The 18,100-nt window shown below is 40.2% G+C and overlaps 1 protein-coding gene across 2 annotated transcripts in view; it reads left to right on the forward strand.

Annotated features, from left to right (window-relative positions):
* epha3 (eph receptor A3) overlaps positions 1 to 18,100 on the forward strand; it is a 126,870-nt gene that overhangs the window by 71,535 nt on the left and 37,235 nt on the right. For both annotated transcript variants that reach the window (XM_088914333.1, XM_088914332.1), the window contains 3 exons: positions 1,827 to 2,162; positions 8,123 to 8,247; positions 13,354 to 13,516. In XM_088914333.1, coding sequence (XP_088770459.1) covers positions 1,827 to 2,162; positions 8,123 to 8,247; positions 13,354 to 13,516 — 624 coding nt within the window. The remainder of the gene's footprint in view (positions 1 to 1,826; positions 2,163 to 8,122; positions 8,248 to 13,353; positions 13,517 to 18,100) is intronic.

Below are 18,100 nucleotides of genomic sequence, written 5' to 3' on the forward strand. Positions count from 1 at the left end.
CAGGGATAAATTCACAGAGAACTACCCTTGTCAAACAAATAATTAAACAAAATGATTTGTGGGTTACCATCCCCTCCCCGACATTGTACTGCAGAAATAGAAAAGACTCCCTGCTTAGCCTGAAGTTTAAGCGTAACAGATCAAGCAGATCTACCAATTAGCAAAGATTGTCATGCTGACAGAAAGGACTTTGTATCAGTCCTGTGGTGAATTGAGGACAGTGTGTTCACCTGGACACTGATGTGACGCTTTTCACTCCCTGAGTGATTCCTTCCAGAGCTATGATGGACAGGGATAGAAGTCAGACAAACCAGCAAGTCAAGGATCCCACTTAAACATTCAGGACATGATCCAAGCTGAACAGTGCAGCCCAGAGTTTGATTTACTGTTCTGTTGTCTTAGAAAAACACGGAGCACTGTGGGTGCATAATAGAGTAATGAAATATTGGATACTAAAACATTTTCTCAGTTAAGCAGTGGATTACATGGTTTATAAAGCTAATTCCCACTGAAGTGTTTGTCAGCCTGCCTTTGTCTCTCATCGACAGCAACGTGGTGCTTAGCCCTGGCTGAGGATAAGAGAGAGTGGACGCCTTTTCTGAGACCAGCCTTAATGGGACTCTTGGGAGGTGTAAATGATTAATTTCAGATCTGACAAACAGAAACTTTTCTTTCAGATTATGCAATCTCCTACATTTTAGTTCAGAGAGCAGTGCAACTAATTGGTAGTAGTAGGTGTAATTTTACCCCAAGCATGATGATGCGAAAATGTGCAAACAATAAACAAAAATGTTTAGAATCAAAACATTTCAGGGTTATGTCAAACATTATTTGGTAGCGACTGAAGAGACTTGATTTCCTACATTTGTACTAGTACACAAGGAGGTGACTAATGCTATCCAACCCCAGATTTAGACCACAAACTGACATTCTAATCAAGAGGGCCGAATTGTATGACTGCAGTACATCTGTAGGGTGCTGTAACCACATCACTTATGGAAACACTAAGACGAATAGCTCAGAGCACAGAAATATCATATGGCGCCATTTTTGTTCATTCCTAATGTGATAGAAAGGTGCTTTCATCTTTTCTAAAAAGAAATGACAGCCAGAGTTTGTGAAATCAAGTAATTGTGTTACACAGGTGTACAGTTACTTATTGTAGCTACAGTTTGTAAACTCTGTTCACTACTGATATACAGTGCCATGAAATAACATCTTCACTATCACCACCACACAAACCCACTTTATGCATGCAGTTTTGAGGTTCTTCTTCAGTCCTTTTCTCCCCCCTCAGTCCCACACCCAGTTTAAATTTGGGATTGTACCTCCACATTTTCTTTCACGTGCGAATCTTCCCAGAGCGGTGAATACTCCTGATGGGTTTTTCACTGTAACAGAGGTAACCGAGTCTTGACATTTGAAAATCCAGTATCAGAATACTCATTAGAAGTGTGGGGTATTTGCTACATTATTACATACTGTATCATTCCTCACTGCCTGGAAGTAAGCCAATCCTTACTTAATCCTTAATCATGGATCCCCGTCTTCAGAAATGGGGGTGTTGAAGTTGATTTCCTAACACATGATGATCAGAGATTCATTGAAAATGATCAGGATTTTGAATGTATATTCTGTATACACACATACTGTACGAGTGCATAAGCAAAATATCAAAGTAGGGGTGGTCCAACTCCAAAGCCAGACCTGGATTCTGAAACAACTTTTAATTTTTCAACCTGGTGCCACCTTGTCTCCTCCGATTGGATTGCATGTTTCTGGGGTTCAGTGTCCGTGCCTGACAATTCCTTGTCATTTTCCCCCAGGACCTCCCTCTGCACCCAGGAATGTCATCTCTGTCATCAACGAGACCTCGGTCATCCTCGACTGGAGCTGGCCGGCCGACACGGGAGGCCGGAAGGACGTGTCCTTCAGCGTGGTGTGCAAGAAGTGTGGGTCGAGCGCCAGGCAGTGCGAGCCATGCCGCGGGGCAGTGAGATTCCTGCCCCGTCAGACGGGGCTGAAGAACACAACAGTGACTGTCGTGGACCTGCTGGCTCACACCAACTACAGCTTCGAGATCGAGGCCCTGAACGGCGTCTCTTCCCTGGGCACTGCCCACCGCCAGTTTGCCACTGTCACCATCACAACCAACCAAGCCGGTGAGGGCAGCTTCTCTTCCTGTTTTTTTCCTTCCCAGAATGCATTATGGCACAAACTGAAAATGAGCTCATACTCTGAAAGTAGTTTTATATATGGTAATACATAAATTGATCCTTTGAACTGACTATAAAGGAGAAATTGAGATACAGTAGTAGTCCCTTAGTATGTACGACAAAAAGACCCAATAATTTACACCATAATAAGTGGGTGGTTACCCTTGGACAGTATTACAATGTGGCAAGATGTACAGTATCAAATATTCATCTTGCTATTCTATAAACAATACTCTGAGCTATCATAATGCTGCAGAGAGCAAACAGCAACCTTCAATGTGAATTATTGCCCTTAATAAATGATTTCAGGTGAAGTCTTACTGTTCCATCACTGAGATATATATTTACTTGACAAAGTGTTTTTATTGTCCTTTTTTTCTTTCAAAAATATTGATCCTGCCTTGTTGATCAGAGCCCAAGTCTGATTTTACTCATTGAACTGCAGTAAACAGGTTCAACAGCATCTTGAAAAAAGAAGATATAAATCTTCATGGAGCTAATTTATTCCGTTCTCACTTGTGTGTCACAGTGTGCTGAGTGGCTGGCTTCCCTACTTACAAACAAAAGCATGGGATTACGATTTAAGTCTCCATGTTTATCAGCAGCCCAGGTTTTTAAATTGAAACTTTCACTTCAATCATTGAATTGTGTGCATTTTCTTACACCACAGTTTTTTTTCCATTCTCACATGCTGGGTTATTACCTTTTCTGCCTGGCCTCACACCAGAAATGCCAAAATACATCAGCACTGCTTAAATAGTTTCCCTGAACAATGAGCAGCTGCCCAGATTCCACTACAGTAAATCGGAGCCAGGCTTAGTGCTCAGATTGCTCTCCATCGTCTACTGCTCAGTGTTTAGTTTCCTTAAATTCTGGATGTCCTTCTGTTCTTGAGTAGCTCAAGTTTAATCAGACTTTGCTGTCTCATTATTACAATGGGTGATGGGAGCTGAGGCATTTTAGGATATAAGAAAAATTATTGCCATGGCAGGCCGCGTGGTCTGTTTGCCTCATTTGGTTGCTAGTAGCTAATTGATCCAAGGATCCTTGAAACAACATAGCTAATATCTTGTTCTAGTGTCCCTCCAACGTCTGTGTCATATCATGCCTCCTTCTTCACAGTTTTAAACGTTCTTCCTTGTAGTTTTCACATGTGTTCTCTCGTCTGAGTTTCACTGTTGATTTGGGAAAAGGTCATTGGGTTGACTTTTTGAATTCCAATCAGGGGCCTGAAAGGACACCACTGGAGTAGCAATAGCCCTGGAACAGATTTACAGCGGTCAAATGATAGGAAAAGTGGAGAGGATATATTTTTTTTAATGTGCTGCTGTAATATAGTAATAATGTTGATATATACAGGATTTTTTGTTCTACTTTTTCAATGCTCTTTATTTATCTGGATATATCTGGACAAAAATGTATTCAGTTACTTGTTAGGAAAATAAATAAAATAATACTTCTTTACATATCAGTAATTCTTACGTAATAGATGTGAATGTGAAGCCAGAATGACTTTGTCAAAGTGTTTCAAAGCATACCTAGTGGATAAAAAAATGCATGACCTTCATCTTTTTAGAATAAGTAAAATGTTGACCCTACCACAGGGACACATAAATTTGAAATGTTCCACTGCACTGCTTTGCAATTTGTTAGCACAGACACACAGAGTGCACATTTTCACCATTTTCAGGAGCCATTACATTTTTTGTCCAGATATCTGCCGCCTTTTCCATATTAAAACCAAGCTGTGATCACACAGTGTTTCCATTGTATTTCTCCTAACACAGAACATGTTCTCTCACTCATTCCTCACACCTCTTGCCTCCATAGCACAGGATTGCAATTTCCAGTGTAAGGTGCACACAGTCAGATAGACATGCTTTCCCAAGTCACCTAATAGCATGAAATAGGGTGCATAAGCTCTGTTGCATGTTATTACAGCTGTGACTTATTACAGTCCGGATTTCTAGATATGCTCACTTTAAAATGACATAGAGCTTTTGACTTTCAAATGATTCTGCTGTAAAGAAGGATTTAATGACCTTCACTCATTTCTGAATCTATTTCTGTATCTCAGGCTGAGAGTTAAGGGGAGAAAAGATTTGACAGCGAGGATACAGCAGCTGCCTTTTCTAATGATTTGCTTGCTTTGGAGACACAAACTGAGCAAACAGAGGAGAGACAGGGATGTTGGGACAACACCCAAGTCCTCCAGGCTGCGTCTACAGAAAGATTACAGAGTTCTCCTGTTTTGTCATTAAGCTGCATCCTCCTACAGAGAGTAAGACAACATGGCTTAACCTGCGCCTGCGATTGAACAATTATTTTTTTTTTGGTTAAGCAGAGTCTGTTTTCTCTGTTTTTTAAGGAGAACATTAAGAAAAAAACATTTAGATCATATCTATAAAGCATGTGTTTTTAATGCAGCAGATAGATTGAAGTGATTAATTGAAAGAAATACATGCCTCGATGTTAAATAGTTCAATGATCTAAGGTTGATTTTGCTTTTGTTAGTCATCCTTAGATCCATCTGTGGACCTTCAGTAAGCACGGAGGACAAGAGCAGAGCAGAGAGTTGTGCTCAGTGCAAAGCACAGAGAAGTGCAGTGCAGAATCAGACATCAGAAATGTCTACACAGGAACACTTGGCTTAGAAAATAAACAAAGGACTCTTTTTAAAGCTGAAGTGGGCAAAGTGGTTTAGAGTGAGTTGCTAAGTGGATGGATGTTTTCAAAACCCCCAAGCAGCTGAGACAAATTGAGAGGAGACAACAGAAAAGAGGAGGTTGCAAGACACTGCCAGAAATGTGCAGTTTGGTTAGCTTTGACCCCCCTTCTGCTCAAGGGGAATGACTTAATGCTGAATTTATTTAATAAAGTCTGAAGGCTTATTACAGTGAGCTTCTAACATAAATCTCACTGGCCTCAGGATGAGGCTATCAGAGCTTGAACTGGAGAAGCATTTTATTAACCCTTTATTGTTTTGTGACACCAGGCAGTCCCAAGCCCTGGGACTCAGCTGAAAAGCAGAATGTTCACCTTAAAAATAAAGGCTCATGTGAGATTTGTGGTGAATGTGCTGTTCATACTAAATGAAATCAAAATGATGTTTCTGTGTCTTCTAGTGCAAACATCCACATCCAAAAAACAAATCTGTGTTTGTGCACAGCTATTTAAGAAATTAAAGAAAAGAATCTATTCCACTGAAGCAGCACATATTATGGTACAGTAGCTTCCTACAGAAAATGCCAGCAGTTTGAGATATTTCTCCAAAATTATCACAGCTGTTAGAAACCCATCAATAATTCCATTTAATGACAAACAGGTCTGGTTAATATTAGCCTGGAGGGAGCTTAATTTAGAGTAATATGATCTTTCAGGATATTGAGGAAATGTAAATGATTGGATTTTCTGAAAATGAGTCCTACTGTCTGAACCATCATTTAATTCTGGCCTGTGTGCCAACTCAGCATCTCTGCCCAGGGAAACACAGCTCTGAATGTGCTTGGATGTTAAAATTGATCAGAAGAAAATTTAAAATGACCTAGAAGAGTGACGGTCTCTCTAACCCAGTTAGCAAACATGCACGTTTGAGCAGCTATTCTGCAGAATGAAAGTAAGATTCTTTAAAAATCAATGTGGACTGTTCGCTTTTCTTGAAGGCTGTTTCTCAACAAGCCCCGACCTCAAAAGCACAAGGCGGCATTTCTTTTCTGCGTTCCTTTTTGATTACATTTCGTCTAGCGAGCTGAGATACATTACAAGTTTTGTAAATTATTCTCTCAAAAACGGCCTTTCTCTTCCATAAATAAATATGGGACCTAAATGGGTATTTTATTACAGCCGCAAAAGGCCCCACCAGTGCGTATGAAATGAGAGAGGCTGCGACCTTTTCTGCAATTATGAAACTCCCTTGCACTTGGACAAATAATCAGACTACATTTATGGTCCTATAAAATGCAAATGGAATGAGGAGATGGACGTGTGAAGCTGTAATCCCCTTTCCATGAGTGCAGCTGGACTCTGCATCAGCTCACTTTTATGATGGACTTGAAAAGATGTCAGATCCTTCCCTCTACCCTTTAGCCCTCACTAGTGCGGAGATTTCAGCTCAAGACCTGCTGCAGACAGTTCTGGGCTCTTGAGAGGCCAGTGAGGAGGCTGTTTTCAAACAGATTTCAGCTTTAGGTATCACTTTGTATCTTATTCATTTTAAATCTTTAATCTCCATGTGTTAATATACATATGTATATGTAATAAAATATTTTAATAATAATAAAGTAATATGATAGAGACTGGGTTATTTCTCTAATCTTAGGAAGTGTTGTCAGACAATGCAATTAGTGTGAATCTTGGAAAACCAAGCACACAAAAGGAGAACACCTAATGGTAAGAGAGGAATAGCCCTTTCAAGATTCACCTTTTAGATAATAGTATGCCATCAAGCTGAAAATTAAAGTCTTCTGAAAGTGTTGGTTTAAACACGAGACTTCACTATGCCGTGTCTTGTTTAATAAAATCTCTTGGGTACTTTTCTGTCTGGACTGCATAGGTAAACTATGCATGTATTTGTTTGAGACCGTACGGCAAACATGTCATAAGCAATGAACATTGTTTGTCTGGTTTGCACGTTGAAACGCCACTTTCCCTCGGTTGAATTCTCCACCTATAGGGCGAGAGCAGTCCCAGAGACAGAGAGCAGAAGAGATGGAGCCAGTGTGCGCGCCTCCCAGTCAGGCAGCAAGTGAACCTCAGAGCCATGTGGTTGACATTATGCACTGCTGTACAAATCACTTCTTTATTAACTCACTGATGTTTTACAAAGATGATCTGCAAATATTTATTTCAGGAGGCCTCACAAGATGCTTCTTCATCTCAGTCTCATCAAATGAAGCCCACAGTATATAACAAAAGGCCTACCTGTCCTGCAAGTGTTCCTGCTAGCAGACAGGACACAGGCAGAAGAGTTAAAGGAAAGAGTAAAAGACTATTTTTAAAGTCCAGTGCAGGAACAATAATTTAGTTGCTTCAAAACAGGATGTTTAGACGTTTCTGGCTTTAGGACTGGATTGTTGGATTAAAGGATTCAGTTTAGCTTAGACATCAGAACCACAGTCTTTCTGGTTGACTGTATTAAAATTATTATTAAAATGTTTGCCTCTCTTAATTCTCATATTTTGTCTTTTATATCCGTAGGGGTTATGGAGAAAAAGATAAAAAGAAAGATAGAGAGTGCATATACAGTAATTACTGTATGTGCACCATCTCACAAAGGTATACATCAGATGCCTTACACTAACAGAGAATTCATAAAGGGACACAGTGTGGCCATAAAAACCGAATGCTAAAATACAACTCCATCGTCAAACAAGGGCAAGGGTCGAAACAAGTAAACAGAATATATCCATCTGCATTCATTTAATAAAACAGAGAAAAGGAAACAGTACTCCTCGGCAATAAAATCAACATCAAGTGAAACTAAAACATTTCAAAGAACAACATATTTTTCCTGTGGTCTAATAAATCTAAGCTATAGGCTCGTCAGATGTCTTTTACAGTTTTACAGCTGTAAAAGTGTAAAAAAAGGTAGAAGGAGAAGAAGGGGAGTGGGGGGGGGGAAGTATCATGTCCTGATTTGAATTATAGTAGCAGATTGAAACCATCTGATCTCCTCAAGCAGAGAGACATCTGAGTAATAGCAGGTTTGTGCTAATTTGTCTTGAAGGGCCAGGGAAGAGCCAGACCTGCACCCCCACGCACTCTCTCTCCTGCAGCTGCAGGCTGGCAGTGGTGCTCTGGTGTGTCCGTGAGCCCCTCATCTTGGGAAAGCAGCGTGGGTTGTATATGCTGATAAAGAAGAATATTTCTTAGCCCGTCTCTTTCACTCCCTTTCTCTGTCACTGCAGCTCCCTCTCCGGTCACTGTCATCAGGAAGGACAGGACATCCCGAAATAGCATCTCTCTGTCCTGGCTGGAGCCTGAGCGACCCAATGGCATCATTCTAGACTACGAGGTCAAGTACTACGAGAAGGTGGGGATGTGTTGGTATTTTCAGTGGCTTTTCTCCTGCATTTTCAGACTGGTTCTGGGATCCTTTACTTTGTATGTTTTCACAAACGGTGCAAAATAAGGCTGTTTTCTTCCCCCTGTGCTTTTAACAAAATGTAAGGTATCGTCTTTATCTTACATGCTACAAAACTAAAATTCAGCCACCCAAAGTGAGCCCTCTCTGTGATATTCAATATGCTGAAGTAAACGTATTTGATTGTTACTGCAGAGTTTGGAGGTGAATTGATCATTAAATCCACAGTGTGATGCCATTGAATTCCTACTGGTACGACCCTCAATTTTTAAAAATATGACATTGATTTATTACAACTTAATACTTATGGCTGGAGTTCTGTCCCTGAATGAGAATACGAGAAAAAAGATAATAATGCAAAAAAACATGTAGGACACATGATACCTTTTCATTTCCTAGAAACCTGACAGTGTTAGTCTCCTTCTCAATTGGACACTGTGTGATAGCACTCACAGTGCGATTCAATCACTGATTTTCTCTCACCTTCTATTGCTACCTATATACTGTGTGTCAGCCACCTTCTGTCTAAGACCTTTGCACCACAGTGTAGATGTCTTGTTCAAATTGCACATAATGAGCAGAAATTATAATCTATCAGAGAATGACTGATTTGATGCTGTACAATTTTCATATGGGTTACAGGCCTGCAGTACACATGTTTGTTTTTCTAAAATGCTCTCTGGATAATATCAGGGCTTATTTTTCCCTTCACTTTGTTGAACTCCAGAACCTGCCTAATAATGATTCTGTGTTAATCTGCCCTCTGTTCAAGTTCGGATCCTTACATGGCAAATACACTACAGATGGCAGTTGATTGGAATGGAGTTTGCTGTGCTTTCCAGTTATCAATGTGCTTTTGTTTCTCCCAGCTCCCCTGGAGTTTGAGAGCTACCGTTCAGCACACTTTCCTGCACAGCTGTAGCTATCAGAGCCCTGGAAATGCTGGAGCTTTGTTCTTTCATGCTGTCAATGCATGTGATTTTGTGTTCCCGAACATGCGGTTGTTAATGTCTCCCTGAGGTAGGGATGTGGTAGAGTGAGCTGGGAGGGCACGCAGCAGGTGACGGACATTTTAGGGCTCTCCTCCTGGAAACTGGCAGGGGATCTGAGGGGGGTGAAAGAAAGCTTTCTTGGAAGCTCCCATGGCAAACGGCCAGAATTCTCTCAGTGAAGAGATACCATGCTGCAGTGGAGCACATTGCTGAACCACATGGACTCCAAAGGAACGCCCACACACAAACACAAAATTAGTTTCGGACTCCTTGCTGCTAACTACATTATGATCTATGATGAAAGTAACACTTCCATGCCATTGATCTGAACTGGATAATGGGTTTTCCAAGTTCTATTATTTGTGCCTTTTAAAAAGGGCACCACCACACACAGTAATTAATTGACCACATGCCCAATCTGTTGAAGGTGAATGTCATTACCCTGCTATTTCTGTGAGTGTCTGACTGTTCTGCCATACTGTTCCATCAGAAGAATAAATACAAGCATGTTTTGCCACAAACCACAAAACAAAGTGTTTTTGTTCTTGATAGATGGTCACTTTGGACTCCAGAGGTTAAAGGAAGCTCAGATTACACCATGATCATTTACCAGTATGCCTAGGGATATTCTCCAGACAAGGGCAAAAGGGCTGTTTAAATGGATTGAGGGTTTAGTACTAAAACCATAAATGTGTCTATGAGAATTCAATTTGAAAATTGTTTAAGAGCAAATTACAACACTAATGCGAGCTCTGAGATGAACTCCCCGCTGACATTTGATACTGAAATTAGCCTATAAGGAATTTTTAATCACCGTTAGGGAGATAGCTCTTTTGTGTATTGCTAAAGCTGTTTGTCAGTTTTTATGAGCTTGTAAAGGAAGGACATAAAGTCATATTGTCTTGGCTACATCTTTGCATAGATTGCCTAGTGGATTCAACTTTATATTAAGAGAGAATGGATCACTTGGGAAATAGATTGAGCCATGCCAATATTGGACATAAGAAGAGAAAATAACATTGGTACTCACACACATACGAAACACTACACCATCATTTCAATGAGATCACACAGTCTTGACTTGCTGTAATCTGTTGGCCCAAATTAATTTTGGTGCAGTCTTTTGATCCCTGTGCACTTTGCAAATGACCGGCCAAAAATGTTTAACCCCTGTCAAGGGGGAGGGAGTTTTTCTTCAGAACGATCAGTCAAGCTCCAAATGCCACTGTGTAGAAATGCCATAGATCAGCGAGAACCCTTTTAAGCTCTGGCCAATGTCCATGGCCCAGAGAAACTGCTGCTGTTGCTTCCAGTTTATTGCAGGCAGAATGTATTCAATGTGACAGAAGATCACTTAAGATTTGCATATCCTGGTGGCACAAGTGCAGTAATGTGTCTTTGCTTCATGGTGAAACTGAGTCACACCACTGATTCTTATTAATTACTCTGCATGCCGTGATGGGTCTGCTCAGGGGCTGACTAAAGCTGAAAGCACTCCAGGAGTCAAAATGATGAGTACAAATGATGCCATGTTATTACTTAAAGGTACTGATTTATTATGACTGGCAACAGAAGACAGCAGGGTCCCTCCTGCCTCATGCAGAGAAGAAGAGGACCCTTTGTCTTATTGAGAAAGATTCTAGACTGACCACAGCACCACTCACAGACTACCGATCCCAGCACAGACAAAGAAGTGTATCGAGAGAAAAAAAAACAGGGAGTAGCAGAGTCTGATCCTAGATTAAAATCTTTGCTCCGTCTCATCTCAGTGGTTCATGCTTGTAAATTGTAAAGAATGAACAAGAGAGGAGACGGACCCTGTAGTGCTGCTGCAATAGGTAATTCTGACATGATGCACACTGCGTTCCTGGAGCGGGCCTTTCATTCCAGAACCAAATATCCATCTTAGCAAAAGCACTGGTGTGAATGTGAATGTTAATAATCACATTCAATGAGTAGTGTTACTTATTTATTTTACTCTCGGAGTGAAAAGTGCCATAGTAGGCAATGCAATAATTTATGATGGCATTTGTCAGTGAAAAAGTACAGTTCAGCTTTTGAGTTTCTATATCTTCCTGCTACCAACTTTATTTTTTTTGCAAAACCCTTGCCAAACTATTTGCCTTTTAATGATTGGATTAATTTCCCAAACATTTTTCTGCATTTTTAATAATGGCTGTGCGTGCACAAGTTGTCCACAGTAATAAAATAATTATGTGAAGAAACAGGGTTTTGATTTTCATTCATTGCCTCTCACACTTGAATCAACAATTGCCTGTCCAAATTGCCACTTATTTTTTTTTTCACATATTCCTTCCTCTGGGATCAAGTGAATTCATTGTTTCAGCTTGTAATATTTACTCTGTCAAAATGAAGCTTGACATGCATGTTAAACAGTCTATAGCCAATGTACATAGGGCAAAAAATTTCAACAGATGCATGCCTTTTCAAAAGCTTTTATAGAGTACTTCCCACTTATAAAGTAAGGTTTCGGTTATCTAATGAAGGTGGGATGGGAAAACCAGAAGGTGTGTGGGTCACCAGGACCAGGATTGGGAACCACTGCTGTAGAGTGTAGACTAACTCCACACTGAGGACTGACAAAGTAGTCTTCTGTTTTTTATTTTAAGTGTTTAATTACTTAATTGGCTCTGCTCCTCTTTGCATAAATTGGTGTACCACAAGTTGCAAATATGTAACTTTTCTTTCAGGCATTAAGTGGTTTGATAATTTAGAGACCTTACTCTTGTAGACATAGTTTGGAAAATGAAATTATGAGAGCTTGATGCGTTGAGCTAGACAACAATAATTTGATCTTCTTGGGATATTAAAGCAGGCACTTTGCCACTTGTTTGTTCTTGTTACTGTATGTCTTGTTAAGGCTCCTGTTATATCTGTCCTGTGTGATTCCTCTCAGAGTTTTAGCTCCAAGTGTTCTTTGCCTTACAGCTAAGTAGGAGACTGTAAACAGACCTGGAGGAAGCACATTTAACACCAGGAGAAGTGCTTCACCAGTGGCTTTCCCATGCATTCTTCTTAACAAAATTAATGTCATATGTGTTTTATTTTCAGCAGAATTTTTGTATTTAAAATACAGAACATTTGGCATTGCTTTGAAAGGGGTCCCATACATTGTTTTAAGGAAGAAAACTTTGACCTATCAAAACGTAATATTCAAAATGATTTTGAACTTAATTTTATGAATGAATGGTCAGATAAAATGTGCTGATTGTAAGGAAATATATTTGGGGCATTTTGCATCTTTCACTTAGCACATACTGTGAGAATTATAAACATTTTGGTCCTTAACACTCCTTAGTTTTCACAGATTTCAGCTGTGTTTCACTTGAAGCCTCATGCGGAAGAAGGTCAGCTTAAAAACAAAATGTACGTGGAACCTAGAATTCATAATCCTGCTAATGAGTCTTCTTGTGATGAAGGGTAAACATTAAAATAAATATTTACTCCATCGTGTGGTCAGGGGCAATTGTACATCCTTTTGGGCTGATTAATCAAAATGCCATTACTAATAGATTTCCCTTTCAGGTTCAGTAAGGGAAATCTGTGAAACAAATATGTTTGTTTCTTGGTTATAATGGGTGTCAATGCGAGTGTGGTAGATAAGACAAATGAACATCTAACAATAGCTCCTTGTTTTTCTTCGTACCAATATGACTCCCTCTCTTAGGCTCGTTTTTCCCTTCTTCCCCCTTTTTTCATCTGCACATCTGGAAACAATGGCTCGAAAGCAAAGCTGTACTATAAATCCTCTGTCAGTTTGCTGGTAGAAAGGATCAGTGTACTACGGAGATCTTTAGAGAAGCCATAAAAAATAAAGGTGGCAATTTATCAAGGGGAGCTTGCATGGTTTCCAGCACTCATGGGCGGACTTGATTATATACACACATTTTTTGCAGAGGCGTCTGACCCCACATGAGCCACATTTGGCCGGGACCCGAGTGAGCTTTCAGCAGACAGCAGGCCTAGAATCTGATCCCCCTTCTATTGGATTTTAATGTGTTTTTCTTGGTCTTTTTTATTCCCCCCTCCTTTTTTTATGAAGCAGGAGCAAGAGACAAGCTACACCATCCTGAGGTCCAAAGGCACCAACGTGACGCTCAACGGGCTGAAACCTGACACCACCTACCTGCTGCAGATCCGAGCCCGGACGGCCGCCGGATACGGGACCAGCAGCCGCAAGTTCGAGTTTGAGACCAGCCCTGACTGTAAGCATCTCTCTCGGATCTGTTTGGTGTTTCTTCCACTCGGTCTCGGCCCAGCAGAGTCCTCTCCCATTCCTCACGGTCCTGCTGACGCAGAGCGACAGTTCCCACCTCCCAGCCCAGTACCCCTCCAGTGCTTCTCCATAGAGGATCAGAGGAATGGCTGGTTTGTCTGATGAAAGATTGTAGTAGCCAGAGAAAAAAAATGTTATCTAACCATTTTATCCAATATGGGGCTGTAGGCGAGTATATCCCAGCAAACACTGGGCACAAGGCGTGGTACACCACTCCATCACAGGACACACACAGACACGGACACACTTACACCAGGGGTAATCTTCCCAGAAGCCAGTTAACCTACAAGTATGTCTTTGTACTGTGGGAGGAAACTGGAGCATCCAGAGGAAACCCACACAAACTTAGGGAAAGCATGCAAACTATATACAGAGAGCACCCCAGGATTTTAAGCTAGGGCCCCTTGTGTTTCAAGGCAGCAATACTAACCGCCACACCACCGTATTGCCCATTGAGCACTTCGTGTTTGGGTTTGATTCTTGCGTTCTTAGTTAGACAATTAAATATGCTCTGTGAAATAGCAAATAATGTTCTATTAAAAATTATAAAGACATAAATATATATATAAAAATCAAACAGACTTTTATGCTGAAAGAAGTAAAAGGCTTACTTCAGGGCTTGTAAATCACACTTTCAGCACATCACAAAAATTAATATAAGTATGAATATATTTAAAAATAATAGTCCAATTATTGATAAACATAGAACTAATCACCTGTAGAGGTTAGTTCCTAACAAGTTACTATATTAAAATTTGGTTTATACTATACTGTATATAACCATTAATAAAGAACTTTTAAATGGAATTCACTGTCACATTAACTGCTGTGTGTAATACCTACATTTCAAGTTGAAAGTGAAATAGTGTGTATTTCTAATAGACATAACTATTATGTTGTTAGTGTATTTTTTGAGCAACATACTATATATGCCTTCCAAGAGCAGGCATGAATAATCTGTGTAGATCCAGATTATCATTTCCTAAGTAGTACTAATATCAGTACTTTCTAAATTTTTTATATTTGTAAGCACTAAGAAAACCTTTCAGTGGCATGAACGCCTGCATGTTCCTTTCCATTTCAGAAACTGACACAGCTCCCTACTCTATACTACAGTATATCTATACAGTATACTGTATATCCTGTGTATGCTCTCCCTGCCCCTTCTGGACTTTGAACCTGGTTGCTCTTGGGCTCAGAGCACACACGGGACCATTCCATAAACAGTAGAGAACTCCTCCACACCCCAAGACCAGATTCTGTGCTGCAGCAGAACTCTATCCTGTCTGGATTTCAGAGGAGGGTGACATCACTCCTGTCTCTGACTCAGTATACTGAGCTCCTTTGCTTATAAGTGTATGTGTGGGAAAATATTCAGCCCTGCTAACAGAAATGGACACAAATAATCAGGTACTGTAGCCAGAACCTTCAGAAAACACAGCAGGGTTTTGCACTGTGCGGCAGAATGTTTTCATTACTTGTTTATATATGAAGTGGCAGAAAGAAATAAGAATCACCTTATGTAGGGATTTATTAGAATACCTCCTTTGAAAAATATGGAAAATCAAATCACGTTGGTTAACTTCTTTCCAGCTGATCTCCCAGCACTTTTTTGTAGTTCAGCAGAGTCTGTGAATAATATCAACCTCAGTTTGGCTCGCTCCCAGCTTGGTCAGACGAGTTTAATGACATTCAGTAGCTCCCACTACTGGATGAAGTATGTGCCTCCTTCAGTACACTGCAGTTCATTATTTCCTGAACCTCTGATAAATAGCTCTGAGTTGTTCCCGTCTGAGGTACAGGGGTGTATTCAGAATCATTAATTTCAGAATTATGAAAGTCTCTATATGCATTTGTACTGAACTGGCACAGACTTAAATACATGTCAGGATTTATATACAAGGGTGCATCAGTGAGTGCAGTGAATTTGTAAACTACCAAGTACTGTACGCTTCAAAGGTAATAAAGAGTGTTGTATTTTAAACACAGTCCCCTTGAACATCCACAGTTTCTGCCCCTGCTTCAGAAGCTTATGCATGTCCTTCTTCCTATAAAATGATGCTGGTTGGTCCCTGGGCATTTCCTGCGCTGCCCCACTACACCTAGAGGGTATAGGACATCATTCTGGACCATCACACACTGTGTCCATTCACAGCAAGAGCTACAAATATTAGCTCTAACTAAGGAGCCATCTATCCAGCAGCCATATCAACCTGCAACTCACAACTGGCAACCCACTGAAGCTAAGCAGGTGTGAACCTGGTCAGTACCTGGATGGTGACCTCCTGGGAAAAACTAAGGTTGATGCTGGAAGAAGTGTCAGTGGGGCCAGCAGGGGGTGAGGGGGACACTGTAAAAAGGTGCCGTCCTTCGGATAACATGTAAAGCTGATGTCCTGACTCTCAGTGGTCTTTAAAAATCCCAGTTTTTTTTTTAAATGATTAGGAGTGTTACCCAGGCATCCTGGCCAAATTTCCCATTTACCTTTACCAATCATGGGCTCCTAATAATCTATGAATTGGCTTCATCACTCTGTTCTATTCCCCACTGATAGCTGATGTGTGGTGAGCATAATGGCGCACTATGGCTGCTGTCGAATCATCCAGGTGGGGCTGCACATTGGTGGTGGTGGAGGGGAGTCCCCATTACCTGTAACGTGCTTTGAGTGGAGTGTCTAGAAAAGTGCTATATAAGTGTCAGCTATTATTATTATTATTATTATTATTATTATTATTATTATTATTATTATTATTATAAGGATCCTCTGGATCTGGGATCTTTGGATAGGAGTTCAAGCTGACGACAGAAGTGTTCTGAGGTCAGAGCTTCAGTAATAACAAACAAGGTACTGGTGTGGCCTTGCAGAAATCCCTCACAGATGTGCCAACATCTTTTTATTATGAGAAAGTCCTGGTGGAAGTAGATATGTAAAAAACAAATCAGGTCTTAATCAACTGTGAAACATGTATGATTCACAAAGTCACTTTACTTGTTAGCTTATTCTCCGATATACAGTTCTGTCATAATAATATCAATGTTAAAGAAGTCCCAGATTAAGGAGCTAAAGTAAGACACATTTTACCCAGTTTTGTCTAAAGTTAGTGTTTTGTTGGTTTATTATTATTTTATTTTTTTTACCCTGTGTAAATGTTCCAGAAATCACTGACACAACTCAACATACCAATCCAACAAAAGTCACAAACACAACTCAATACACAAGCCTAACAGAAGTCAGTGACACAACTCAACACACAAATTCAACAAAAGTCACAGACACAATTCAACAAACAATTACAACAGTAGTCACTGACACAACGTAAAACGCGAGTCTCATAACAGTTTTTATGCTACAGGTACACACAGGCATCAAGCACAAATCAGTTGCCAACAAAATATAGGCTGACTCTCTGCACCAGAAAGAAAGACATTCGTGAATGAAAATTAAGGTTGTTTTCCATTCATCACGGTCAGACTTTCTAAAGAAAGTCTGAAGCGCAAAAAGCACACTGTGAGAAATGCAAAGGTTTTTGGCAGATCTTGTACTTCTGCAGTGCTACTAAATAAATCCCTCAGCACAGTTTAAATAACCCTGATCAGAAATACTGTATGATCGCTGGTATGCACACATGCAGCCTCTACATTTTCAATGCCTCTGATGAATGATGAAAAAACAAAACTAGAACAGATTTTGCAGTTTTGGTGTTTTAGAATTTGGCTTTTTGCTTTTCCTTTTGATGTAGAGAATGAGTCTGTGTTTTGCCAGGGACTGATTGTCTTTAACAAACAGCTCATCTTTCACTGCTATTCTGCATCTCATTTATGCTTATACAGTATACTGTACTGGTGATAAGACAGACAGGAACCATAAGATCAGTATCTCCCCTGCATCTCATTTAAGGGGCCTGAGCAAATGCTGTGCTCAAGCTACTGACTCTTTTAGTGACATTTTAAAACATTTTATAAACATAATGTGGAATTAATAAAGTATTAAGAGAATAACATAAATGTAAAAAAATAACCAGTCTCTACTGTAGCTTAATTGTACATTAGTAACAAAACCCTAATCCTGACCACAGCCTAAACCATACCCCGAACTCGAACCCTAAAGTGCTTTGCTCTTATTCCAGGCTGCCATGATAGTAAGTCCCACCTTTGCTAATGGCCTTGTTTCGATCTGGTCAGAAAACGCTACTTGTAACTCTTTACATGTCATGTCCCTGGTGATTGATGTAATTTCAACAGAACAGGGGCTTTACTGTGGAAGCCCTGAAAAGCACAGGGTAACTCCTGCAGGGAGACAACTGCGATGCCTGTGAATAAGTTGTCTAAACTGAGGATCTGCTCGTGAATGGATATTTGCTTTTCCCGTATCTCATATTTCCCCAGAAGACAGATGAAGACAGCTGCTTCTTTAAATGGTCTTTTCTTTTGTGCTGTCGGTGTTGTTTAACATCTCTGTTTGGAGAAACTGCAGCAGTCTGGTATTAAATTTAGGTTAGCATATTAAATGCCT

Source organism: Atractosteus spatula, chromosome 4 (assembly GCF_055471065.1).
Source record: "Atractosteus spatula isolate fAtrSpa1 chromosome 4, fAtrSpa1.hap1, whole genome shotgun sequence".
In the NCBI taxonomy this organism is placed as follows: domain Eukaryota; kingdom Metazoa; phylum Chordata; class Actinopteri; order Semionotiformes; family Lepisosteidae; genus Atractosteus; species Atractosteus spatula.